This window comes from Salmo salar, chromosome 15 (assembly GCF_965601325.2).
Source record: "Salmo salar chromosome 15, fSalSal1, whole genome shotgun sequence".
Classification (NCBI taxonomy): Eukaryota; Metazoa; Chordata; class Actinopteri; order Salmoniformes; family Salmonidae; genus Salmo; species Salmo salar.
Window position 1 is genome coordinate 104,702,350 of NC_138305.1, and position 27,521 is coordinate 104,729,870.

General features: G+C 46.1%; 1 protein-coding gene across 1 annotated transcript in view; it reads left to right on the forward strand.

Moving 5' to 3' along the window:
* Positions 1 to 2,135: 2,135 nt before the first annotated feature.
* Positions 2,136 to 27,521, forward strand: part of LOC106572818 (ski oncogene) — a 104,454-nt gene continuing 79,068 nt past the window's right edge. The window contains exon 1 of the mRNA XM_014147322.3: positions 2,136 to 3,721. Coding sequence (XP_014002797.1) covers positions 2,816 to 3,721 — 906 coding nt within the window. The 5' untranslated portion in view covers positions 2,136 to 2,815. The remainder of the gene's footprint in view (positions 3,722 to 27,521) is intronic.

Here is a 27,521-nt window from a genome sequence, read left to right on the forward strand (position 1 = left end):
TACTCATGATTGCGTTTTCTATATGCCAATATTGATTCAATTAATATCTGCAGTACTAATGTATGCCATAATTGATATTGTAATGACCTCTATGAGGGAGCATCTCTACAATTGCCATTAGGTTGCATTTACATTGCCTCATGGCTAGGGGGAGCTACAGTAACAGCAAACAATAGCCTCACCTTTCATTCTTGGCTCACATCACATCAAGTGTTATTTCTATTTTGTATTTATTTAACTAGGCAATTACACCGGCCAAGTCCTAACCCGGACAACACTAGGACCAATTGTGTGCCGCCCTATCACGGCCTGTTGTGATACAGCCTGGAATCGAACCAGGGTCTGTAGTGACTCTAATGACTCTATCACTGAGATGCAGTGCCTTGGAATGTTGGAGACAGGGGCGTCATGTACCCCAAAAATTTTAGGCGGCACAAAGTACATGAGGATGACAGTGGGGTGGTACGGAGGGGGGCTAGGCCCCTGACTGTAAATTGGAGAATTTAGCATTTTTAAAACAAATGAAACAGCTTTTTTCCTGCAATCTAGAGCCATAATTGTTATGCTTAATTCTGTGTAAAAAACCCATCTATATCTAAGCATACCTCTTGAGCTGTCTGTATCCTCTTGACTGGTGTTTCTTTTTTAAAGAACCTAAATATGCTTCTCTGCATCTCTGCTAAAATCTGGGTAAAATATTTAAAGGAATGTGAGTCTTAATCAGTAAATTTGGTTTTTTCTTGCTTTTCTAAAGTTTGCCAACCAATGTCAGCAGGTATGCCAGCTAAAATACACAAGCTAGCTACTCTAACTTGATTAAGAAGGGTTGGGTTAAATGCGGAAGACACATTTCAGTTGAATACATTCAGTTGTACAACTGATTAGGTATCCCCCTTTCCCTTATAGGCTGAAATGGCTTCTTGGTAGCTAGTAATGAGGTTGGCAACCTATCTGAGCTAGCTATAGCCAATTTCATAAAATTGCTAGGTGGCTAGCAGTATTTTTTAACAGGACAAATCCCCCCTATGCGCCATGACGCATCTGATTGGAGATAACAGCAAACAACAACAGAGCTGACCAAATGAACAAAATTGCAATGCCTGGTGCAGACTGGCATACAGTTAGTTTTATGAATCTGTTGAAGCCTTATATAAATTGTGTGTCATGTATTATTATGTAGCATAGGCTACTTCACATGGGGGGAACATGAAGACCTGTAATAAAAAGGTAGAGGTCTATTCTCCATAAATGTATTAGGCTGTATTAGTCATTCAATTACATTCATGGAAGAAATAGCCAAATTAACAAAGTTAATTACAGACCAGTAACAACGTACATTTTAAATGCACAGTGCAAATTCAGTTTGCAATTTGTTCACTTTTTCCAATTATTTTCAGCACAATAGGAATGATTAGCTGGACTTGATCGTAACCTAACACCCACTGACTGCACTGCTCAATTGTTCATAAGTTTGAAGTGTGCGTATTTCATCCCATGCCCTCGATGTTGCACATTATAATTAATTCTCAAAACCCAGGAGAAAAGTGACTCAAACATAATTGTTTCATTTCATAGACTGCGCTACTACTGTTGGGCAGCTCGTGAAGTATAGCCGCGCTTGTGCAATTAATTGGCACAACTATAGGTGTCACTTTATGCCTATGCGTAAAATAGGTGAGCCTATGCGTAAAATAGGTGAGCCTATGCGTAAAATAGTTGAGACTATGCGTAAAATAGGTGAGCCTATGCGTAAAATAGGTTAGCCTATGCGTAAAATGAATGGAATTGGTATGGTGCATGCATCCACATAATAATAATAAATACAAGTCATAATAATGATTATTGTAATTATCACAGATTATTAATTAATTATTATTATTAGTCATATGTTGCTATGTGCCCCTGATATCGATTTTTCCCTAGTTTCCGCCTTTATAACAGTTTAAGCCAGCCTGAAAAAAATGGCCCTCAATAAATAAACCGCAGTCAGTCGTACAATTTGCATTTCCCCTCAAAGTCAAAATTTGACTGTCTGTTGCAAACTCCACCCATCCTCTTTCGGTTACAGCGTTCTTATTACACCTCAGTGGGTTACAGCCGTTCTTAGCTGTGAACCAATTGATTCACGCTTAAGCCTTGTGTTTTTTCCGACTTTACAAGGCTGCTTGGAAAAGTGGGGGAGTGACGACTTGTTCCTGGAAGAGCCAGCCTGCGGAGTCAGTCACATTTTTTTGGCTGGGATTCAATGACTGAGCCAGACACACACAAACACTGAGATAGGGGGCTGTGAGGGAGAGAGAGAGGGGCGAGTGAGCGAGCAAGCGCAACCCAGCTCACAGACTAGCCATCTCCAGTACACAGGCATATCAAACAGCAGGGGCAGACGGAGTGTATGCGTCCGGCTATACTGCAGTATTCCACAGTTTAAAGGAGGTTCCACGCGGGGTTTTACTGTTTTATACCGGATACATAGAGGGAGAAGGCTTTGCTTTATCGGTCGATACTTTTTCTGAAACTTCAAAAGCATTATTCATTTTTGGAGGAGTTTCAGAGGGACGCGTTTTAGATATGGACTGTCAGGAGTGTACTGCAGGGGAAGACTCGCCCGTGTCACCATTCGCTTAGTAGGCTCTTCAACGGAATTGGAAACTCACTGCTCGGGACTTTTTTGTGGATGTTTGATGAAGCGCTTTCTGCACTTGGCTAATTCTCGGAGACCTTGGATTTACAAGGAACCGGAACCTATCGTGGCTTTCATTTGTTTTAGTTTGCCCCAGTTGAAAGGAACTCTCGCTTTCAAAGTCGTAGTGAAAACATGGAGACTGTAACTCGCCAAAGCTTCCAACCTCACCCAGGACTGCAACAAACTCTCAAGCAGTTTCATCTGAGTTCTATGAGCTCCCTTGGCGGACCGGCGGCGTTTTCTGCTCGATGGCCACATGACCTCCTGTTCAAGAAGGATGGGAAAGAGCCCGAGCCCGTGCTGCATCTTCCCATGCAGCCGCCGACAGTGATGCCGGGACCCCTCTTCATCCCCTCCGACCGCTCCACGGAGAGGTGCGAGACGGTCCTGGAGACCGAGACTGTCTCCTGTTTCGTGGTCGGCGGCGAGAAACGGCTGTGCTTGCCGCAGATCCTCAACACCGTACTGCGGGATTTCTCCCTTCAACAGATCAACTCGGTGTGCGACGACCTCCACATCTACTGCTCCAGGTGCACGGCAGAACAGCTGGAGATCCTCAAAGTCATGGGGATTCTCCCCTTCTCCGCGCCTTCCTGCGGACTCATCACCAAAACGGATGCGGAGCGCCTGTGCAATGCCCTGATTTACGGAGGCACCTACCCGCCGCACTGCAAGAAAGAGTTCACGGGCTCACTGGAGCTGGAGTTCACGGAGAAAAGCCTCAAAATATACCACGAGTGTTTCGGAAAGTGCAAGGGTCTCTTCGTCCCGGAGCTGTACACCAGCCCCAACGCAGCCTGCATCCAGTGCATGGACTGCAGACTCATGTACCCGACCCATAAGTTCGTGGTGCACAGTCACAAATCGTTGGAAAACAGGACTTGCCACTGGGGCTTCGACTCCGCCAACTGGAGGGCATACATCCTCTTGGGCCAGGATTACACGGGGAAAGAGGAGAAGGCGCGCCTGGAGCAGCATTTGGACGAGATTAAAGAGAAATTTGATTTCGCCAACAAGTATAAAAGGAAAGCATCCAGGGTGAGTTGAACTAGTTTGTTACAATGTTGTTACACAGTGTTGCAACTGTTATATTATACGAATGTTGTTACACTGCTGTCACAAAAACATGTACACTGTATTTAACGTTTTTTCTCCTTTATTTTACTTGTGTTTTGTTTTGTCTTCTTGCAAATACACTGTTATCTCTGACTAAGAGTCAAAGATTCGTATCTCGAGAACAGTATAGACTATTGGCGCAATGACTTGTCCCAGCCAGGATTGGGTTACTCTCCACATATTCTTACTAATTGTCCACCAAGAACAGCTAAACGGCTCTGGTGGCAATACAACCAGTATGTGCCTGTGACACACTTCTGCGTGTCAACGGCTCAATTATATTGACCTTACTGTAAATACAATCCCATTTACCAACAAATGGCCCAATAATGGTGTTACAACAACTGTCGAAACCCATGCAATGTATAAGGTCGAGGAAATAATGTAATAATTTCTAAAGTTGCAAAACACTGTTTGTAGGTGTATAGCTAAAAGTCCCCTCTGTCCTGCACGCATCCCCCTCCCCCCAGGCCTGCACGCATCCCCCTCCCCCCAGGCCTGCACGCATCCCCCTCCCACCAGGCCTGCACGCATCCCCCTCCCCCCCAGTCCTGCACGCATCCCCCTCCCCCCAGGCCTGCACGCATCCCCCTCCCCCCCAGGCCTGCACGCATCCCCCTCCCCCCCAGGCCTGCACGCATCCCCCTCCCCCCCAGGCCTGCACGCATCCCCCTCCCCCCAGGCCTGCACGCATCCCCCTCCCCCCCAGGCCTGCACGCATCCCCCTCCCCCCCCAGGCCTGCACGCATCCCCCTCCCCCCCAGGCCTGCACGCATCCCCCTCCCCCCCAGGCCTGCACGCATCCCCCTCCCCCCAGGCCTGCACGCATCCCCCTCCCCCCCAGGCCTGCACGCATCCCCCTCCCCCCCAGGCCTGCACGCATCCCCCCCCCCAGGCCTGCACGCATCCCCCTCCCCCCAGGCCTGCACGCATCCCCCCAGGCCTTGCGGTGTGGGCTGCCGCTCGCTCATTCCGCACTTTGCTGCGTTTTGTGGCTTACTGGCTGTGTTTGAGAAACAGGTACTTCAAGGTGGATGTGTCACGGTGTCATTAACGAGGGGTTCATCCGTGCGTAGTGGCGTGGAGCTCCCATGAGGGTGGTTGGCGCGGCTGGATTTATTAGAGCACGGAGATATGTCAATTGTCTGCCTCGAGAGGCCATAACAGTAGCAGCAGTCTACTTTTTCAACTGAATAACCACTAGGCTACTACTACTAGGCTACTACTAGTAGGCTACTACTACTAGGCTACTACTACTAGGCTACTACTACTAGGCTACTACTAGTAGGCTACTACTACTAGGCTACTACTATTAGGCTACTACTACCCTTTTTATGTTTGTGTTTGTGGCAATGGGTTAGCCTACTATATGCTAGTAGTTTCAGATAAAGAACAGTCCTGTGCAACAGGAAAATATCAAATATTACCCATTTTTTAAATCTCCAAATGCAGTGTTTCTTGAAATTTCAGAGCAGTTATATTCTAATGAGAAGATGAGAGGGAGGGGGGAGACTGAACGATATACATAGCCAGCACTCTCTGCTAGCCATGATTTCTCTGGTGGATTCCCACTGCGCTTCCATGGCAGGCCATCAGACGAGCCCTAAATGATGCGGAGGGGAGTTTATCAAACATGCAAGAGGGGCTCAGTGTCGCCTCTCCTGTATGCCGCCCAAGCTAACATTTTTGAGGGTAATTGAGCTTGTGAACAGTATGGGGGCCTCTGGTGGCCTAACCCTGACTTTTACATTGGGGGCTAGGCTGTAGCCTAGCGCTGCTACTACAGCAGACAGAGAGACCTGATTCTAAATCCTATGGGGGGATTAGGTCTGTGCTTTGGGGTGGGCAGGCAGGCAAGCAGAGGGGGGGATCAGTCCCCCCTCCCTCCCCTCTTCCTCCAACTAAGACTGATAAAAGAGCCCCCTCCACAAATGAAAGGCAAGCATGCCCATTTGCATGAACTGTTACACATGAATAGAGTTGATGAAGCAGGGATAGGAGTATTGTGGTGGAAACATAATATGATCCCAACAAAGGAGAGCATTCACACACACACACATACACACACACACACTTCATTCCCTTCCCCCCAATTACCTACTCCGTTGCCCCTCTCGGCATGAAAGGAGGGTGAAAGAAGACTGGGTGATTATGTTAGGAGACTTTTCGGTGGGCCATACAAACAAAGTGGAAGTGTTTACCAACAGGGCTCTCACAATTCACTAGCACAGCCTTTACCCTTCTGTTTGTCAGTGTGTCAGGAGGGCCAGAGCCTTGTCATGCACTTGCTCTTGCCACTGTATTTCGGTTTGAGTGGGGGGACCTAAAGGACTTTAAAGGCCTCTTCTATTTTTACAGGGGCTCAAAAGACCCCTGTGTATTAGTAATTGTTAATATAATCACTCTCCTAAGCCTAGTTTAAATCCACTCTTTATTTAGGATTTTTGTTTATTTCCCTTAGTTTTTTTAAAGGAGGGGCTTGGTGAAAGCAATGCTACGGACATCATATTTGCAGAATTATGATCATATTGCTAAACTTCTCTCGCTATAGTAGCCAGATGAGGGTGGCATCTAATCCTCTGCTTTAGCAGAAACCTCCAGCGGCGTGTGTGCATTTACTCAATGTGTTTTTATAGTATTTATCAGCACATTTCACCTGGGGTGTTACCTTGAAATGTCTTTCACAGAAGAGAGAGACCAGAGTGGGCTTGTTGTGCTTGTCGGCATATAGAGAGCATGTCACTACTGAGTTTTGTTTGGCGCGGGGAACGGGTGGTTTTGTGGAGGTTTGTGAATGCAGCTAGCAGCCGTCTCACAGTCAGACACAGGAAGTGAGCTTGAAGGACTTCCTGTTCTCCAAGACTCTTTGCTTGTATGAGGTCATGGGCCCTGTAGAAGCAGTCTGTGCATTACACACACACACACACACACACACACACACACACACACACACACACACACACACACACACACACACACACACACACACACACACACACACACACACACACACACACACACACACCACAAGCACTTTGCATTATACCTTCCTTATTGCAGCATACTTCCCCGAATAAAAGGCTGTATTGGAATTTGTAGTAAAAGTGCATTATCCATTTGAATCTGAGACGTGAGAGCGCAGGTGTCGACTGTGGGAGTGCAAACAACAGTGAATGAGCAAGTGAGTTAGCTCAGGGAACTATTGAATGGGTTCAAAGGTTAAGAGTAGGGTGTGGAGCAGATGGCTAAGTCTCTAAGTTCACCATGTCAATGCTGGTTTCTGGCTGGTACACATTTGGGTCGCAAACATAATCAGTGGCTTTCCACTTCAGGAGGTTTTGATAAGGATGGCGGCCACATATTTAGTAGCTCACTAGGTTTTATTTCACCTCAAGACGGTGTGATTTATACACGCCCCATCTGTTGGGAGGAGATATAACTGAGAGAGGGAGCGAGAGAATGGGACAGAGCACATTTCCAGCCTCCAGTTGGGGCTTGGTTTATGCACAAGCAGTTTAGGTTTCCACCAACAAGTTTTGAGGCAGCAGCAGAGGCTTTTGGTTGTGTAAGTTGAAAAAAGGGAAATATAAAAACTTTCAGACTCGAACAACGCTGTCAATGGTTGTCTCTGCCTGGCGCTGTACTGTAGCTGGCTGGTTGCTTGCTGTCTGGTGTGGGAGGGCTATCAGACACTGTTTGGTGTTTTGACAGAAGCCACATTGGGGAAGCCAGCAGACAAGACTAGTAGTTAGTCTAGGCTGGGAGCAAGAGAGTTTCGACAGACGTTGCATTCCAGACTCGCCACACCCTGAGAGAGAGAGAGAGAGAGAGAGAGAGAGAGAGGGGGAAGAGAGAGAGAGAGAGAGAGAGAGAGAGAGGGGGAGAGAGGAGACAAGCTCATAATGCAAGCCAACCCTCCTGAATGGGCATGAATGAAGCATGTACCCACACCTGCACAGCGCTGTTAAAGTCAATCCTCCACCGCTCAGGCTCTTGTCTCTCTTTCTCTCTTTTGTTTTCCCTCTGTTTCATTCTCACTCTGGGGTGGCGAGGAAGGGTTTTAGAGACAAAGAGCAGTTGTTAACTAAGGAGAGAGGCTGTGAAGGAGGGTGCATACATTTAGTTTTTCGGAAGTGGTGTGTTCGATGTTTCAATCTGTCATCTGAAGGACTTTTATGATGATGCTTTTGGTCTCCAGTTGCAATTTAGTTTGAAAATGTCCGAACCCTAAAACTAGTCTAAGTTTGTAGCCTCAAAAGGGTGGCGAAAGTGTAAAAAAGATGCCATTTTGTACAGTGCAAGCTAGGCAGCAGGCAGCCCCCCCTCTCTCTCACTCTGCAGAGTCAGCCCTTTAGCAAGGAGGTCTGGGGGCCTCGTTGTTTTCAAAAGTACTGCTCCCAAAGTGTGGCTGGGCTCCAGACCCCATTTCACAGGGGCTGAAACTTCCCTTCCACTGCCCAAAAATGTCCCAGTGCACCTTGGGATATCTGGCCTCCAGCTGAAGGGGTCGCTTGTTGGAGGGGGTGGGGGGGTAGGAAGTGAACTCCCTGAGTGAATAGAGGCCATGTCCTGTTTTATATTCAAGGCATAGGCCTTCTGACAGCGAGCCATACCCTCGCTGCGGACAGCACAACAGCTGGTAGCCATGCATATCAATGGCCACAGAGAGAATATCCCTCTTCACTGCTTTCAGGGGGTTTTCCAGTAGTGAAAATGCAGCAACTGCAGCTGAATGAAAATACTCTATACAGCTCAATTACAGCTATGGACTGGTCGTTTTGAGGTAGTGGTGATGATGTGGATTGATTTAAGAATGACTTTTTTGCTTTGTATTGTCATGAGGGTTGTTGTGATCGCTGAGGTGCGTGTGTGTCTGTGCATGGCAGAGAAAATGATCATATTCTCCAGAAGCCTGCATGGTCCAAGAAAAAGGAAGCCACTAATTCACTTAGGGCTTAGCTAAATGAGTCCGGCTCCAAGCCAATCTCTATCTCTGCACAGGCAGACTGTGACTAGTCTGTGCCGTCTGGGTACAGTGAGCCCTGCCTTGTTAGATCAGCTTGACGGGTCTGAGGGATCAATGGGATATCGACAGCCGGGTCTTCCCCTGTCAAGGGCGGCTGAAGACTCCATCACTCCTTCACCTCCACTACACAACTAGAAGAGACACAGGGATGCCTGTCTTCTCGTCTGACCTCAAATCAGTTCTATCTATGTATCTACCACACAGGGTGGTCGTGCAATGATCGTCTCGTCAGTGAATGTCTTGTTGCATGATTGTTTAATTATTGTGTTTAGCGGAGCTGTATGCAGGGCCTAACATTAACACCCGCCACCTGCCAAATACGGCTAGATTTTGGCATTGGCGTGTAAAATGTCTATTTCACCAACCACGTTGGCGGGTGGTCAGGTCTCCATAGTGCAAACATTTGAATCGCATTTGTGAATAAAAATAGTCAAGTATGATCACATTTATAGTCAAATAAATGCTGCAGTAGCTGTTTTCAAAGTATTTCTGCCGTTTTGTTTCATAGCTGGTAAATTAATCTCACAAAGTCAAAGAACTAGGAATCTTATATAGCCTATTACAACTCGCGCTGCATCACTGCCTGGCTGGGGGCCGTGTGCACGTGAAGAGCTGAATGAAATATTCATTTTTAGAAGCGCTGCGCACAGGCATAAAAGTTTGTCTAATTTACTTGAAATTAACTGAAGTGAGACTTTTTCCTTGTGTTTCTTGGCTATTTCCATTGTTTTGTTCACAAGCTAGGTTGTTTTTCTATGTTTGAGTTTCTACTGCTAGAGAAGATCTCCTGAGGGGTGCAGCAGTCTAAGACACTGTATTTCAGTGCTAGAGGCGTCACTACACACCCTGGTTCAATTCCAGGCTGTATCACAACCGGCCGTGATTGGGAGTCCCATAGGGTGGCACACAATTGTCCCAGCGTCGTCCGGGTTATGTTTTGGCCGGGGTAGGCCGACATTGTAAAAAATAATTTGTTCTTAACTGACATGCCTAGTTAAATAAAGGTTAAAAAAAAGAGAAGACAATGGTTCTACTGGTCAGACTCAATCTCACATGCACCAAAATTAACCGTCACGTTACCACGGTAACCTTCCGCCTTTAAAGGGGCAGGTTAACATTTTTATCTCATCTGTGATATTTTGGTTAAAAGACTCCGGTCACAAAAAATTTGATTAAATAATATACTACATTACTTCTTACCAGTAATACATGTATTGTTTTAGAAACATTACAAATGCATCCTCATCCATTTTTTTGTGTTTTGTTGGTGTAATTATAGCGGGGGAAAAAATCTATTTTGGCTGGTAAAAAATTTGAGTGGCTGGTATATTTCTTTAAAATCTACTTGCCACAGTGGCTATTGGACCAAAAAGTACATGTTATGTCCTGTGTATGTTGAGAGATACTGTATATGGTTCTAAATTTGTATACAGTATATACAGTACATTGTTATAAATGGCTCTGAATTTTAGCGCTATACTAAGTAAGAGTGGATTTCATACTGATAAACATCAGAGGAAAACATCCCTTTGACAATTTGGATGTTAGATTCTTTTTAGCTTGAATGGTATGCAAATGCAGGTCAATTACGTTTCTTATTTGAATTAGCAGTTAAGCTCATGTTAATTCATTTGCCACATGTGCCATTGATTTGCCGCACCACAAAGACAATAGGCCTAGATATCATCACAACATGGTCAACACGTCATCACAATACGCAGTATTACGAGAGGCAACCAGGTAATCACAGGTGACACGCTTGACTGTGGTGTCTGGGAAAATCTTCAAAAAAGTGCGATAACAGCGAGGGAGAATAAATTAAATGCGCCGATTCCTTTTATATCCACCCCGCCAGCAGCCATTTTAATTCACAGCCTTTTCTAGATGCACAATGCAGAAATCACTCCTTAATTTCCTGGTTGCTGATATGCTAATAGTTCACCTAGTTTCAGTTTATGTGACAAAGCAAGCAATTATTGTGTAGCGAATCATTGTACCATCTAAAATATTGTATTTTCAGCTGTTTGAAGCTGGTGTACAAAACCCAAAGTAAAAGACCCCAAAATGAAACTTATGAACGGGAAGCATAGAAATTAAGCACATACACCAAACTAAAATATAAACACAACATGTAAAGTGTTGGTCCCATGTTTTCATGAGCTGAAATAAAAGATACCAGAAATTTTCCAGACGCACAAAAAGCTTATTTCTCTAAAATGCTGTGCACAAATTTGTTTACATCCTTGTTAGTGAGTGTTTCTCCTTTGCCAAGATAATCCATCCACCTGACAGGTGTGCCATATCAGGAAGCTGATTAAACAGCATGGTCATTACACAGGTGCATCTTGTGCTGGGGACAATAAAAGGCCACTCTAAAATGTGCAGTTTTGTCACACAACACAATGCCACAGATGTCTCAAGTTTTGAGGGAGTATGCAACTGGCATGCTGACTGCAGGAATGTCCACCAGAGTTGTTGACAGATAATTTAATGTTAATTTCTCTACCATAAGCCGCATGCAACGTTGTTTTAGAGAATTTGGCAGTACGTCCAGCCGGCCTCAAAACCGCAGACTACTGTAACCACGCCAGCCAGACTGGCGTTGTGTGAGCGAGCGGTTTGCTGATGTTAACGTTGTGAACAGAGGGCCCCATGGTGGTGATGGGGTTATGGTATGGGCAGGCATAAGCTACAGACAACAAACACAATTACATTTTATCGATGGCAATTTCAATGCACAAAGATACACCATGATGAGATCCTGAGGCCCATTGTCGTGCCATTCATCTGCCGCCATCACTCATGTTTCAGCATGATAATGCATGGCCCCATGTCGCAAGGATCTGTACACAATTCCTGAAAGTTCTTACATGGCCTGCATACTCACCAGACATGTCACCCATTGAGCATGTTTGGGATGCTCTGGATCTACGTGTACGACAGCATGTTCCAGTTCCCGCCAATATCCAGCAACTTCACTCAGCCATTGAAGATGAGTGGTACAACATTCCACAATCAACAGCTTGATCAACTCCATGCGAAGGAGATGTGCTGGGCTGCATGAGGCAAATGGTGGTCACACCAGATACTGACTGGTTTTCTGATCCACAAACCTACCTTTTTTTTCAGCAGATGCACATCTGTATTCCCAGTGATGTGAAATCCATAGATTAGGGCCTAATGACATATGAACTGTAACTCAGTTAAATCTTTGAAATTGTTGCATTTATATTTTTGTTCAGTATAGAACAGCTCTACCGCTTCTTACATTTACCAGACACTCTTACCCAGAGCGACTCGTCATACTGGTCCCCCGTGGGAATTGAACCCACAACTTTGATGTTGCAAGCACCATGCTCTACCAACTGAGCCACACAGAACCTTTAGACTTGGTTTCAATGAGAATGACATATCTATAACTCACATTTCTATGTGAATTTGGTCAGGTCAACCAGAAAGTGACATATTGCAGCTTTAAAGTTAGTCTAACAAACAGGGCATCTGTCTGTATGAAAGGCTGATTGTTGGATAGACTTGACAAAACAACGGATCTGGAAGGGATCTAGGTTATGTTTCTTTATTTTTCGAATTGATTTTTTGTTGTTGTTGCATTTTCTGTTTGATTGCACAACTATGTATACATATGGCTAGTACACAGGGCTGTAGTTCTGACACATGAAGCATTATCTATGGAATTTACAGTATAATAATTAGTACATTATCATGTTAAGCTCCCAGGGATTTGGTGTTATTACTATGGCTGCTCTGTTGGTTGATTGTTTGATTCCATGAGTCTTCATTGTATTCTCCCTCTCTCCTTAGTGAGCTTTTCTAGAAGGTCACACTGCCTGCCACCCCTCCTCCACACACGGAAAATGGATATCTGGGGGGACGTGTTTAAGCGGCAGAGGCCAAGAGGTCTGGAGAGTGCATTATTATACCTGACTGCCTGAGTGACTGGGGAGCAGTGAACAGTGTGCTATGTCGCTCGGAAGGAAAAATGGAAGGGGAGGAGGAGGAGAGGAGAGGAGGAGGAGAGGATAATACAGGGGGAGGTCCCTGTAAATGTTAATGTCCACGGGTATCCCTCCTCTCCCCAAAGTGAAAGTAGTGCCAGCAGATTACCGCGGCTACTGATTTTGGTTTCTCTCGCACACAAGAACCCCATGACTTCTTCTTGATGTGTTTTTAATCAGTCCAGCACTTTTGATGCGAACGATAATGTGCCGTTATTTTGTTTCAAGCTATTTATTATTGATGGCCGATTACTGTAGGCAGCAAGGGCCTCCTTGCTTATTTAATGAGATAGCAGGATGACTTGGGGTTTGAAATATTCATAGACACATTGCTCTGCCATACAAACCACCGACCGCAGCCTCGTCCAATCGCCTCAGAGCTTCTACAGCCATCAGCCAATCAATGAGAATCTGATGTAGGGTTATTATTGGTGTAATGAAGCATGTATATGCCCGACATGAAAAACAAAGTCAAACCAAACGCATTGGTAACCAACAGTACTTGGTTCTGAATGGAATGCCCTATAATAATATTAGTGTTAAGCCAGACAGGGAAGTCTCATCAAGTATTTTTGTGTGCACGATAAACATCCAAGTCTATTTCCGTGTTCTCACAGTCGACAATCATCACCCTCCTTGGAGGGGATGCTGTTTATTTTGACTTGTGGCTTCATATCGCAGTATATCACAAGGCTAAAAACGAGGGGCCGGCATTCTCGCACGTCTGTGTGTGTGTGTAGATAAAGATAGATACAGTGTTTGGCGAGCCGCGGTGGTAGAGTAGTAGCACGTCCGGTATGCAGCTCTCTCTCTCTATATATATATATCTCCCTCTCTCTCTGCCTCTCTCTCTGCCTCTCTCTCTCTCTGCCTCTCTCTCTGCTTCTCTCTTTGCCTCTCTCTCTGCCTCTCTCTCTGCCGCTCTCTCTGCCTCTCTCTCTGCCTCTCTGAATCACAAATCACCCGCATCCAGCCATGACATGCCAATAAAGCCCTACCATTTTTCTCTCTCTCTCTCTCTCTCTCTCTCTCTCTCTCTCTCTCTCTCTCTCTCTCTCTCTCTCTCTCTCATCAAGAAGTGACCCAGTTACAGGCACTGTCTTGTCATTGGCACACACTGGCACGCCGACACATCCCCTGCCCTAAGCATCCACTATGAATGACTCAATTGTAAGACAAGACTATACTATACTAATACAACTTGTAGTGAACAATCATATACTCTAGTGCAGCTGAAATTCCAGACTAATTGTCAAAAAGAAAGAAGGCAAGAAAATGCAGAAACATTTAGATTAGGATGCGTTGGTAAATGGTATGAATTGATGATGCTAGTTGAAGTCCTAGTGGTCCAATCCTGCGTGGGTTTGTAATGGGAAAACGTCTGGTTTTAGAAGGTAGCATATTGCTAAGGGAGGGAGAGGGAGAGGGAGAGGGAGAGAGAGAGAGAGAGAGAGAGAGAGAGTGAGAGAGAAAAAGAGTGAGAGAGAGAGAGAGAGAGAGAGAGAGAGAGAGAGAGAGAGAGAAAGAGAGTGAGTGAGTGAGAGAAAAGGTAGGGCTTTATTGGCATGTCATGGCTGGATGCGGGTGATTTGTGATTCGTCAGCCCGGGGACCCTCTTTTGTGTGACAGCGCTTTGTCACATGACCTCCCTCCAAAAATGATGACCCCTATCGCCCTCTCACCTCTTTCAGCTTGTAAGCCAATAGTGTTCCTCAGAGCAGCTCTCACAGGGGCAGATGGCTGTCTAATGAAGGAAGCCACACACACACACACACACACAAACACACACACACTGCAGCATACAGACTGCAAATATAATGATTCTTATGATTATACAGCACTATCACAAATGCTCGTCACCAGTACAGTCATTTAAAGGTAAAGAAATCTACATTCTGTTTTGGTGAAAGAGTTTAAGATATGATGCTTCGCAGTGAGGTCTTTTTAACACTGATCTAATCATCTAATGTTTACATAGCCAAATACCTGACTGAGACAAAATGGAACATTTGAATAGGAATGGCCTATTCCGCTTCATTTGATGTGTGATGGGCTTAGGCAAGTGTGTGTTTGTGTTCTGTTGGAGGAGATTAGCATGAGCTCACTGCCTACTCATTTCCATCCCCATCTGCCTGTCTCCCACGGTGACGGAGGTTCGCCACTCCCCGCCTCCACTCCCCACACACACACACACACACACACACACACACACACACACACACACACACACACACACACACACACACACACACACACACACACACACACACACACACACACACACACACACAGATTATTAGAGGGCTCACAAATTTCACCAATCACTGAATTAAACAGTCAAATCATCACAATATTATCACATAAAATGGAACCATCACCACATTACAAGAAAAAGATTAGGAATTTCAACCAATCATCGCACATTAACAGCATAGTATAATTCAATCAAGCCACATTTCAAAAATGTTTTCCCTTGTCAGGGGCGGCAGGTAGCCTAGTGGCTAGAGCGTTGGGCCAGTTACTGAAAGGTTGCTGAATCGAATCCCCGAGCTGACAAGGTAAAAATCTGTCGTTCTGCTCTTGAACCAGGCAGTTAACCCGCTGTTCCTAGGCCGTCATTGTAAATAAGAATTTGTTCTTAACTGACTTGCCTGGATAAAAAAATGTCAGGGTATTTTTTGCGATAAATTGGACAAGATCATTGGGGGAAGGAAATACTGAAGAGGGGTCATGCGAGCTTAGCTGCAGCCATGTCGAAGGGCAGCTCCCATGGGCTCTGGGAGGTATTCTTTCTGTGGAGGGCATCAGCTGGGACACTTGTCCCAAGCTTCCGAGTCAAATGACGACTAGAGATCTCGACTGCTTATGGTCGGAGCCCTCCTGCCTCCTACTACCTCTGTTTTCTCTTCTCTTCCTAGAGCTTCACTTCTATCAGTTGTCACCTCAATCATGGAAAGCTTGCTGTCAATGTGACTCCACCTGTTGTTGTGGCAGTCTTTTGTAGGACTCATGAAGTAGATATCGTCATTCTTGTTGACTGCCCAGCACCCAAAGGGTCTGCAACTGTAGCACTTCACACTTCGTGGCAATCCTGTCCAAGGAAAGGGCCTGGACCCTTGAAGCTAAGCTAAGACCCTTGTGCCAAGCTAAAGTGCCAAGAAGGGATAGGCCTACATGCAAAGAGTTGGAGTACATTGACACTGTATCACCATTAACGTTAATGTACTCCAACTCTATACAATATCTTATAGAGACACGATGTAGCCAGCTACAATGTAGCATATCCTCCCTTTTTTATCAAATAAAAAGGAAAGCAACATTTCCTCAGAAACATTGAATGTGTGGCTGTTTACTTTTGGCCAGTGCGGGAACTGTGTGGAGACAGAGGGCAGGGCAGAGATATCAATCAGTAAACGTCTGTGATCTTTGCTTTGTTTAGTCTACTGACTCACTGCGATGTCTGCCTGCTCACTGCCTGGGTTAATCACTGCGATGTCTGCCTGCTCACTGCCTGGGTTAATCACTGCGATGTCTGCCTGCTCACTGCCTGGGTTAATCACTGCGATGTCTGCCTGCTCACTGCCTGGGTTAATCACTGCGATGTCTGCCTGCTCACTGCCTGGGTTAATCACTGCGATGTCTGCCTGCTCACTGCCTGGGTTAATCTTGCACAAGATGAATCCGATTGGAGATGGACTTAATTGCCCTATCGATCCAACAAAGCACTTGTTGTGAACTTCGACCTGCGACTATGAATCACCACAGCTGTGCTACGTTTTGTAACATATGGAAAGATGCATATTCCTGTCTGAAATCCAAGCCTACTTACTTATAACCCTAGTATAGGCTACTATCCACTCTAGTTGTCAGCAGTACAGATGTACTACCTATCCATATCATGTGTCATGTTATACACTGACCCAACAAAATACTTGTTATGTTTTATTGGGCAGTTTTTGGTCATTATACCCATTCTAGATTTAAGTTATTATTTTTCAAAAAGAAGTATTAGATGTAGGACTTGGACTCCAAATGTATAGTTAGAAATGTAGAAAACTTATTGGATGCAAAAAGTCATCAACGTAAGGGAATTGGGAGGGTAGTGTGTTTTTATTGGTCACAGGGGAGGGTAGTGTGTTTTTATTGGTCACAGGGGAGGGTAGTGTGTTTTTATTGGTCACAGGGGAGGGTAGTGTGTTTTTATTGGTCACAGGGGAGGGTATTATGTCATCAACGTAAGGGAATTGGGAGGGTAGTGTGTCATCAACGTAAGGGAATTGGGAGGGTAGTGTGTCATCAACGTAAGGGAATTGGGAGGGTAGTGTGTCATCAACGTAAGGGAATTGGGAGGGTAGTGTGTCATCAACGTAAGGGAATTGGGAGGGTAGTGTGTCATCAACGTAAGGGAATTGGGAGGGTAGTGTGTCATCAACATAAGGGAATTGGGAGGGTAGTGTGTCATCAACGTAAGGGAATTGGGAGGGTAGTGTGTCATCAACGTAAGGGAATTGGGAGGGTAGTGTGTCATCAACATAAGGGAATTGGGAGGGTAGTGTGTCATCAACATAAGGGAATTGGGAGGGTAGTGTGTCATCAACGTAAGGGAATTGGGAGGGTAGTGTGTCATCAACATAAGGGAATTGGGAGGGTAGTGTGTCATCAACGTAAGGGAATTGCTTAATTTTTTCACCCAACTTTTAACCTAAATCCAATGTCATGGTGATATTTTTTGTTGATTTCATGTTAAATGCACGTTAGTTGACAACTCAACCAAACGTAAACATAGACGTTGAACTGACGTCTATGACCAGTGGGAAGTTGCAGTTAGAAGGGGGTTAGAGGAGAGAGACAGAAAGAGAGACTGAGAGAGAGAGAAGGGTGTTAGGGGAGAGAGAGAGACAGAGAGATAGAGAGCGAGAGAGAGAAGGGGGTTAGAGGACAGAGAGAGAGAGAGAGCGAGAGAGAGGAGGGGTTAGAGGTGAGAGCTAGAGAGAGAAGGGTGGTATTGTACTGTTGGTGGCTCACTCAGGGGATCAGAGATGAAATCCCAGTCCCAGGACACTATTCCCCCCAGTCTGCCAGGAGTCACTGGACAGGTTCCCAAAAAATGTTTGCCTGCAATTATCTACCTTACCTCTGTCAGTCAGTCAGTCAGTCAGTCAGCCAGCCAGTCAGCCAGTCAGCCAGCCAGCCAGCCAGCCAGCCAGCCCGTCAGTCAGTCAGTCAATCAATCAGTCAGTCAGTCAAGGAGAGCTTTGAGGATAAAGTTCAGACTGGAACTAGTGAGCAAATAGTTGGAATTTAGACTGGTTCAAGGAGCAAGGTAGTTCAATTTAGACTGATTAGAAAGCATGGGTTGGCTCAGTTTAGACTGATTAGAAAGCAAGGTTGGCTCAGTTTAGACTGATTAGAAAGCATGTGTTGGCTCAGTTTCGACTGATTAGACAGCATGGGTTGGCTCAGTTTAGACTGATTAGAAAGCATGGGTTGGCTCAGTTTAGACTGATTAGAAAGCATGGGTTGGCTCAGTTTAGACTGATTAGAAAGCATGGGTTGGCTCAGTTTAGACTGGAGTTAAAAATCTTTTTAGCTTTTTTTTGTTTAGGCTGCAGCTAGCCGACTGAGGCAGCAACAGAAACAAACTCGGCGGCCAGCCACACCTTGGCAGCTTTTTCCTGGCCCTGCCCCCAGATCAGTTTATGCCTCTGGAATGAAGTGTTGGAAAGAATGACTTGTCATTAACATCCTTCCTGCAGCCTCTTCCCCCACCTACATCTCCAATCATCCTTCCAGCAGCCTCTTCCTCCACCTCCAATCATCCTTCCTGCAGCCTCTTCCTCCACTTCCAATCATCCTTCCTGCAGCCTCTTCCTCCACCTCCAATCATCCTTCCTGCAGCCTCTTCCTCTACCTCCAATCATCCTTCCTGCAGCCTCTTCCCCCACCTACATCTCCAATCATCCTTCCAGCAGCCTCTTCCTCCAGCTCCAATCATCCTTCCTGCAGCCTCTTCCTCCACCTCCAATCATCCTTCCTGCAGCCTCTTCCCCCACCTCCACCTCCACCTCCAATCATCCTTCCTGCAGCCACTTCCTCCACCTCCAATCATCCTTCCTGCAGCCTCTTCCTCCAGCTCCAATCATCCTTCCTGCAGCCTCTTCCTCCAGCTCCAATCATCCTTCCTGCAGCCTCCACCTCCAATCATCCTTCCTGCAGCCTCTTCCTCCACCTCCAATCATCCTTCCTGCAGCCTCTTCCCCCACCTACATCTCCAATCATCCTTCCTGCAGCCGCTTCCTTCACCTCCAATCATCCTTCCTGCAGCCTCTTCCTCTACCTCCAATCATCCTTCCTGCAGCCTCTTCCCCCACCTACATCTCCAATCATCCTTCCTGCAGCCTCCACCTCCAATCATCCTTCCTGCAGCCTCTTCCTCCACCTCCAATCATCCTTACTGCAGCCTCTTCCTCCACCTCCAAGTCATTGATCTCCCCAAATAATTCCATTCCAGACCATTCTGGTACACAACTCCCTCATTCTTTCATTCTTTATTTCTTTCATTCTTTCAGTCTTTTTTTCTTTCCTCATCCCTCGGTTCTCGCTCTCTTCCTCTCTAGGCTTGAGTGAAACCCATTGATTTCAAGCCCCCTCTGCACGTGCACACACACACAAATAGATGCAGGCATGCACACACCCTCCAGTCAAACACACTCACCACCATTGAAACAAACACTCATAGCCATAGACTTAGCTACATACATTCATGTGCACACACTCAAACATCCTCACATGCTATTTACACACACTTACACCCCCAACACTCCCCCAGGGCAGACAATGCGTCTCTTGAAGCCCTTGTAATTCATGTAATTGTAGATGTGCAGACAGGGAAATGTGTGAGTGTAACAGCCTCCTCAGTGTAAAGTCTACCCAGGAGTACAAAGGCATTATTTCCCTGCTTCAGCCCCTCTCCCTGCCTGTTCATCAAAGTGGAGACTGTCAAGGCTATCTTCAGCAGTAGGACATCTGTTTATATAAAGCATACCGCCATTTATATCCGTCGCTGTCAATCTCTCTCCACATGCGTGTGTTGTGGGGTGCCTGTGGGGGAAAGCGGGTCGTCACCTTATTCTTATTCCGTCTCCTGTGACCTCTACCGCCTTCACTTGGCTCATCTGGTTGCCCTGTTTAATTATCTTCACACACACACACACGCACGCACGCACGCACGCACGCACACACACACACACACACAGGTCAGGCCTTACGCTGAACCTTGGCCTCTGAAACACACAGACCCACCCAGAGAATGATGGAAACCTCCCTCGTTCCTGTTCTCCCTTTCTATCCCCCTCTCCTCTCCTCTCTTCTCCTCTCCTCTCCTCTCCTGACCTGACCACTTGGGCCGTTTGCAAGGCTCTGTATTAAACAGACTCCTTTGTGTGTGTGTGTGTATTTGGTCTGTACAGCAGGCACTCTTTCACAAACAGCCCAGCAGATAGGCCTGCATGCTGCCGATACAAATGACTGAACTCTTTGTCCGTCAGAGTTTGTTGGACGGTCACAAAAGGAGGGAAAATTCTTGGCCCCGCTTCATGCCCGAGACTTTATTTATTTTACATTTGGAAATCCAATCTGTCTGTATTTTGCGGTAGGAATGATACCTTAGCGAGGTACGTTTTCATAGGTGCGAGGGAGAGAGAGGCTTGGGTTTTGTACATGTTGGATTTTCCAGTCACCGGCCAAGCCGGACGGTATTATTCTAAGAGAAAATGAGACACGGGGCGAGTGTTTAGTCTTTACCGAAGGACAGAGGGTGAGGTGTTGTGTCTCACACACACACACACACACACACACACACACACACACACACACACACACACACACACACACACACACACACACACACACACACACACACACACACACACACACACACAGGGATACTGCTATGCCTTGTCTTCAAACTCTCAGCAATTCACCCTGCGGAACTACAGTGCTAGCAGAGAAGCTAGCCCACTGGCTTTATTTCAGTGCTTATCCTATGTTAAATGCTAACAGTGCTAGGCTACGTGCTAATTTATTTCAGTGCTTATCCTATGCAAAATGCCAACAGTGCTAGGCTACGTGATAAACCCGTAACACTGGGCACTTTTGTGGCTAAGCCGTTCCAGAACGAACAAACAGCGGCAAGCTAAAAGAGAGTGAGCATGAAATGGAAGGATGGAGGGTTGGATGGATGGATGGTCCCCTCCCTCAGTGCAGCGGTAATGAAATGATAGATACCCAAAGCGAGCGGGCCAGAAGTGAAGGGATGACCTCACAGGCACCTAATCACCGCGGATGGAGAACTCAGTTGCTAATGTGGCCATTAGCATTCTCCTCCGCCGGAAAAACTAACGCAGTGAGGGGAGGGAGAAAAGATGGATGCAACGGAACGAAGGGAATGAACAGAACACATCTCCTCCTTCTTCAATGTACTCAGCTCATTTTTAACCCCATTTGACAACATTACTGCCAGACAAACTCCTGGATGGAATACTCCACTCTTGTGATGATGTTTGGTGGAGACTGATTTTTATTCGTATCAAGCTCTGGGTGAATGGAGTTAGCTTGGTTGCTTCAATGCTACGTTTTGGGGGGATTTTTATTGAATGAAGTTAGCTTCAACGCTACGCTAGCTGGTTGTGTGTATTTTGGTACGTTCCACCAGCAGGGATGTCAACTGCCATTGTTGTTTTCTTCCTCACGCCCGTGCGCGAGGCCGGCTGCAGTTCAAAGGTCATGGAGGTTGCTGATGCCAGAGTTTGCTCCGGTGGAGTGTCCCAGCTACCCCTTGTGCCCCCCTGTCCCCAAACAGTGGGCCGCCTGTGTGGGCGTGTCACGTGACCTGAGTGGGGTGATCGGCCGGTGGACTAACAGCAGCAGGGCCACGCGGGGACTAACGGTCCTTTAAAAAGAGACAGAGAGCACATGCTTTGTCACTGCCACACAACCCCCATCTGTCATAACACACACACACACACACACACACACACACACACACACACACACACACACACACACACACACACACACACACACACACACACACACACACACACACACACACACACACACAAAAATGACTGGTAACTAGGTGGATGTGGAAAAGAGAGGGAGAGAGTGGCTGATCCCCCCCACCCCCACACCAAAGACCCCTGCACCTTAACGCTCACATGGTGAAATGCGACACCCCTCCACTTCCTCCTCCTGTCTGACTAAGCAGAGTCAGCCTCAATAAGTCGGTGCTGCTGTTAGTCTGTGGTGTCTCACTGTCTCTCTTCCCCCTTCCTGGCAGCTGCTAGTCTGTGGTGTCTCACTGTCTCTCTTCCCCCTTCCTGGCAGCTGTTAGTCTGTGGTGTCTCACTGTCTCTCTTCCCCCTCTGCCTCCAGCTGTTAGTCTGTGGTTTCTCACTGTCACTCTTCCCCCTTCCTGGGAGCTGCTAGTCTGTGGTGTCTCACTGTCTCTCTTCCCCCTTCCTGGCAGCTGTTAGTCTGTGGTGTCTCACTGTCTCTCTTCCCCCTTCCTGGCAGCTGCTAGTCTGTGGTGTCTCACTGTCTCTCTTCCCCCTTCCTGGCAGCTGCTAGTCTGTGGTGTCTCACTGTCTCTCTTCCCCATTCCTGGCAGCTGCTAGTCTGTGGTGTCTCACTGTCTCTCTTCCCCATTTCTGGCAGCTGCTAGTCTGTGGTGTCTCACTGTCTCTCTTCCCCATTTCTGTCAGCTGCTAGTCTGTGGTGTCTCACTGTCTCTCTTCCCCCTTCCTGGCAGCTGTTAGTCTGTGGTGTCTCACTGTCTCTCTTCCCCCTTCCTGGCAGCTGCTAGTCTGTGGTGTCTCACTGTCTCTCTTCCCCATTTCTGGCAGCTGCTAGTCTGTGGTGTCTCACTGTCTCTCTTCCCCCTTCCTGGCAGCTGCTAGTCTGTGGTGTCTCACTGTCTCTCTTCCCCATTTCTGGCAGCTGCTAGTCTGTGGTGTCTCACTGTCTCTCTTCCCCATTCCTGGCAGCTTCTAGTCTAAGGTGTCACTCTTCCCCCTTCCTGGCAGCGGGGGAACGGAAACGCTGGTTTTGATGTAACACCACAGCGATTTCCTGTGCGACTGTGACACACCCAGGGTTGTTGTGACTCTACTTTTGACTGTCACTCAGGGAGTGTCACCTCTCCTGCATTTTATCAACTGTCTTCAACTGTCTTCTAGCTACTCCAGGCTTGGTGTGTTCCCAGGCAAGCTGGATTGTGAGTAAAGCATAGGCCTATCACACATTTCTAGACTACAGGACATAGTACTAGAGGCCTCAATCGTTCATTGAATGTTACCCGGATATTATTGTTCCTCAATTTGCCCCTCTTGTTTCTCTCATTTCCCCCCACCTTTCCCCCCTCCCTTCTCTCTCATTCCCTCTCTTTTTCCATCCTCTCTCTCTCTCTCTCTCTCTCTCTCCCCCATTCCCCCTCTCCTCCCTGTTGATACTTGGCCACTCTGAGCCCTTGTGATCTTGCCTTTGTGCTAAGACTCTCTCCCTCCCTCTCCCTGCCAGGGTTCAACTCATTTGGAACAAAATGTCCGGGGCTGAGGTGGAAAGGGCCAGCATGTGCTGGTCACCCCGGCTTGTTTGAGGCTGCCCAGCACCCTGCCTGAACTAAAGCACCTTTGTGCCTGGCCTCACAAAGATAGCCCTCCCAAAACAAAACAAACATCAGGGTTTTTAGCCAGGGTGCCTGCCTGCCTGCCTGCCTGCCTGCCTGCCTGCCTGCCTGCCTGCGCAGCAGGACTGTCAAAGTTACAAATAAAACAGTAAATGGTAAGAGTTTGCTGGAGAAAGGCCTGTTTCTGTTTTCCCATCATGGCCTACTAAGTCATGATGACCAAGCAACAGGGCAAATGAGGCTTCCTCTTGAGAGGGAGCCGAGGCTAGCCTAAGAACACCCTCTTCCATGTCTATTTTTTAACCAGGTATTATTTACTCAGTGTGTGTGCGTCTGTCTGCGCACGAGTGTGGGCCTGTGTGTAGACAGTGGCGCTGTCTGGTGAGCTTTGAACCCTTGCTCGTGGCTTTGGCCAGGTCTACAGTAGTAAACAGGACGTAGATAAATGTTTATTTAGCCTTCGATAACCACACAGTAGAGACCTGCGGGCCCCGACAGAGATCATTGCCGTGCAGTTGGCATTTGTCATCCTGCGGACAGGAGCGGGCAGTCAAACAGACCATTTTGTGATGAAAATATTTTTTGGGGTCCCGCAGATTATTTGCAAACGGTCATCTTTCTGCTTAGTATGCGTTATCCAACCTATTGTATTAAAAACAGCTCTCTGTCACGGCACTGCATTACTCACACACTCAGCATTCTGTGCTTCAAGTTCAGTAGCCTACCTCTTCTCTCCTAGTTGGGTGTGCCAGATCAAGTGCCCCTAAACCCGGGGTCTCAATGAAACAGAGTAGGCTGCCTATGCACCAGCGGAGAATCACATGGTCATTTTCAAGGAAAATAACAAAAAATCTGATTTGTTTACTACAGTGTCTGTTATTAAATATTGATAGGTCTAAGGGAAAGAAGGGGAGGGTGCTCAACCAATGGGAGTCGAGGTGCAATCAATAGTGAGCGAGTGTTGCACCTTTTCAATAAATATTGATGACGCATTTATTTGTCTCGGCCTGCTAATCGTCCCGATCTTGAAAGGTAGGCTGTATCCTAAAATGTAGGTTGTATACTAAAAGGTGGCTGTATCCTAAAAGGTAGGCTGTATCCCATAAGGAAGGCTGTATCCTAAAAGGTAGGCTGTATCCCATAAGGAAGGCTGTATCCTAAAAGGAAGGCTGTATCCTAAAAGGTAGGCTGTATCCTAAAATGTAGGCTGTATCCTAAAATGTAGGCTGTATCCTAAAAGGAAGGCTTTATCCTAAAAGGTAGGCTGTATCCCATAAGGAAGGCTGTATCCTATATGCAAAAGGTAGTGTCCACTCATAATTCCTGTTGCTTCAAGTTCAGTAGCCATACCTCTCCTCTCCTAGTTGGGTGCGCTTGTCGAAGAACCTATATGTATGGGCGGAGAAGCACAAGGCAGTTATCTTTCCAAGATAATGAACATCCTAAAATATGATCAGGCTATAGTTTACTACATTACCTTGAAATAAATGTTTATCACTCTATATTTGTCAGTTTGAAAATCGTCCCGCTCCTAAAAGGTGAGGCTATATATAAGATACAGATACTTTACTACCACACAACCAAGGCTGGTGGTGTGTGTTTATGGTACAGCATGGTAACTCTGACATGACCAATATACATACATATATATACACCCCCAGCCTCACCTCATACAACAAACATTCACCCACATTCATTTCAATGTTTACAGGGTTTACATTCACGACTGTACGAATGTGTTCCAAGCAGCTAGACTAACATCATCACAATTCATCAAAATAAATATCAAAAATGCATAAAGTCCATAGGGAGCCATAGGGAGTTCAATGTTCTGACTGCTGCGGGGAAATGTTCATTTTTTTTTAAACGTTCAGTTGTTTTGGGGGGGGGGGGTCAATGACCTGTAGCACATTACCAGAGGGGAGGGGCTGAAAGAGATAATTGGCTGGATGGGATATGCAAAACGTAGCTCAAGAGAAAGTGCAAGTGTCCACTCTCTCGCTCTCTTCAAACTTCGTCTAGCATGTTGCCTGGTACAGCCCAGTAATACAGATGGCTTAATATAATGGGTCACGTGAGAATCTATGGTAATTTAACCTATTTCTTAGGTTATTTTTGCACATTTTGACATTGCCTTTAGGGTGCAAAATTGCTGGGACCATGGCTGGCAAGCGAGCTGCATCACAGACGCCTAAAATAGCATTTTAGGAACTGAGGTTGTGTTCTGGACCAGTTCTTGCGGGAGCGGGTGGGAGTCAGACAGAAAGCCAACAGGTGCGGTATGAAAGAAAAGCTATGAGTGTGGATGGGAGCGGGAGGAAAATAATCTGTCCTCTACCACACAGTCTCTGGTACAGGAGGGCCGTCTGGTAATATTGCCTATGTGTAACATTGTCAAATCACTCAAACTCCCTTTCAGCCTTATAGTTATAACTGCAAAACCTGCCATAAGCCTATATAAGTACAATGACATTGATGACATTGATGACAGCTAGGCTATATATACGGCTATATATACGGCTATATATAAGGCTATATATACGGCTATATATACGGATATATATAAGGATATATATACGGCTATATATACTGCTATATATAAGGCTATATATAAGGCTATATATAAGGCTATATATAAGGCTATATATACGGCTATATATACGGCTATTTATACGGCTATTTACATGGCCCTATACGGCTTTTTACATGGCCCTATACACGGCTATATCCACGGCTATATACAAAGCTATATCCACGGCTATATACAAGGCTATATACAAGGCTATATACACTGCTATATACAAGGCTATATACAAGGCTATATATACGGCTATATACAAGGCTATATACAAGGCTATATACAAAGCTATATCCACGGCTATATACAAGGCTATATACAAGGCTATATACAAGGCTATATCCACGGCTATATACAAGGCTATATACAAGGCTATATACAAAGCTATATACACTACTATATACAAGGCTATATATAAGGCTATATACAAGGCTATATACAAGGCTATATGCAAGGCTATATGCAAGGCTATATACACTACTATATACACTACTATATACAAGGCTATTTACAAGGCTATATACAAGGCTATATGCAAGGCTATATACAAGGCTATATACAAGGCTATATATACGTCTATATACACTACTATATACAAGGCTATATACAAGGCTATATACAAGGCTATATATAAGGCTATATGCAAGGCTATATGCAAGGCTATATACAAGGCTATATACAAGGCTATATATACAAGGCTATATACAAGGCTATATATACAGCTATATACACGGCTATATATACGATATTGCTACAATTGAAGGAACTCCCATTGGAAGGGTGCATTTAGGTTTGACCTGAAGTTCAATGAACCAGAGTTCATTATAGAACTATAGTGGTGCAGTGCAGTGGTTGCATCCCAACTGGTAACCTATTCCCTATGTAGTGCACTGCCTTTGACCAGTGCACTATATCCCTATTCCCTATGTAGTGTACTACGTTTGACGAGTTGCCATTTGGGACACAGACAGTGTCCTCTGCTCAGAGAGAGCTTTCAGTACAGGGCTCCAGGGCAGCGGATCACACCAGCCAGGCTGGCAGAGGATTTCTATTTCAGGCTATTAGTTTGATGGGGTGGTGCAGACAGTCAGACACCTCTATGGAGGATGGGGGAGGGAAGGAGGGATGAGGGAGGGGGAGTGTGATAATGGATTTAGTTTAACGTGTGTGCCAAGGTGCTAGACAGCCGTAGTCGTCTGTGACAAACTCCCTCCCTGTCTGTCTCTCTTTCTCTTTCTCTCTCTCTGTCGCTCTCTGTCGCTCTCTCTCTCTTTCTCTCTCTCTCTCTGTCACTCTCTCTGTCACTCTCTCTCTCTTTGTTGCTCTCTCTGTCTTTCTCTCCCTTTATTTCCACCTCTCTCTCTCTTTCTCTCTGAGTGGAGACTGCGCTTAGTGACAGCTCAAGCATTAAGGGA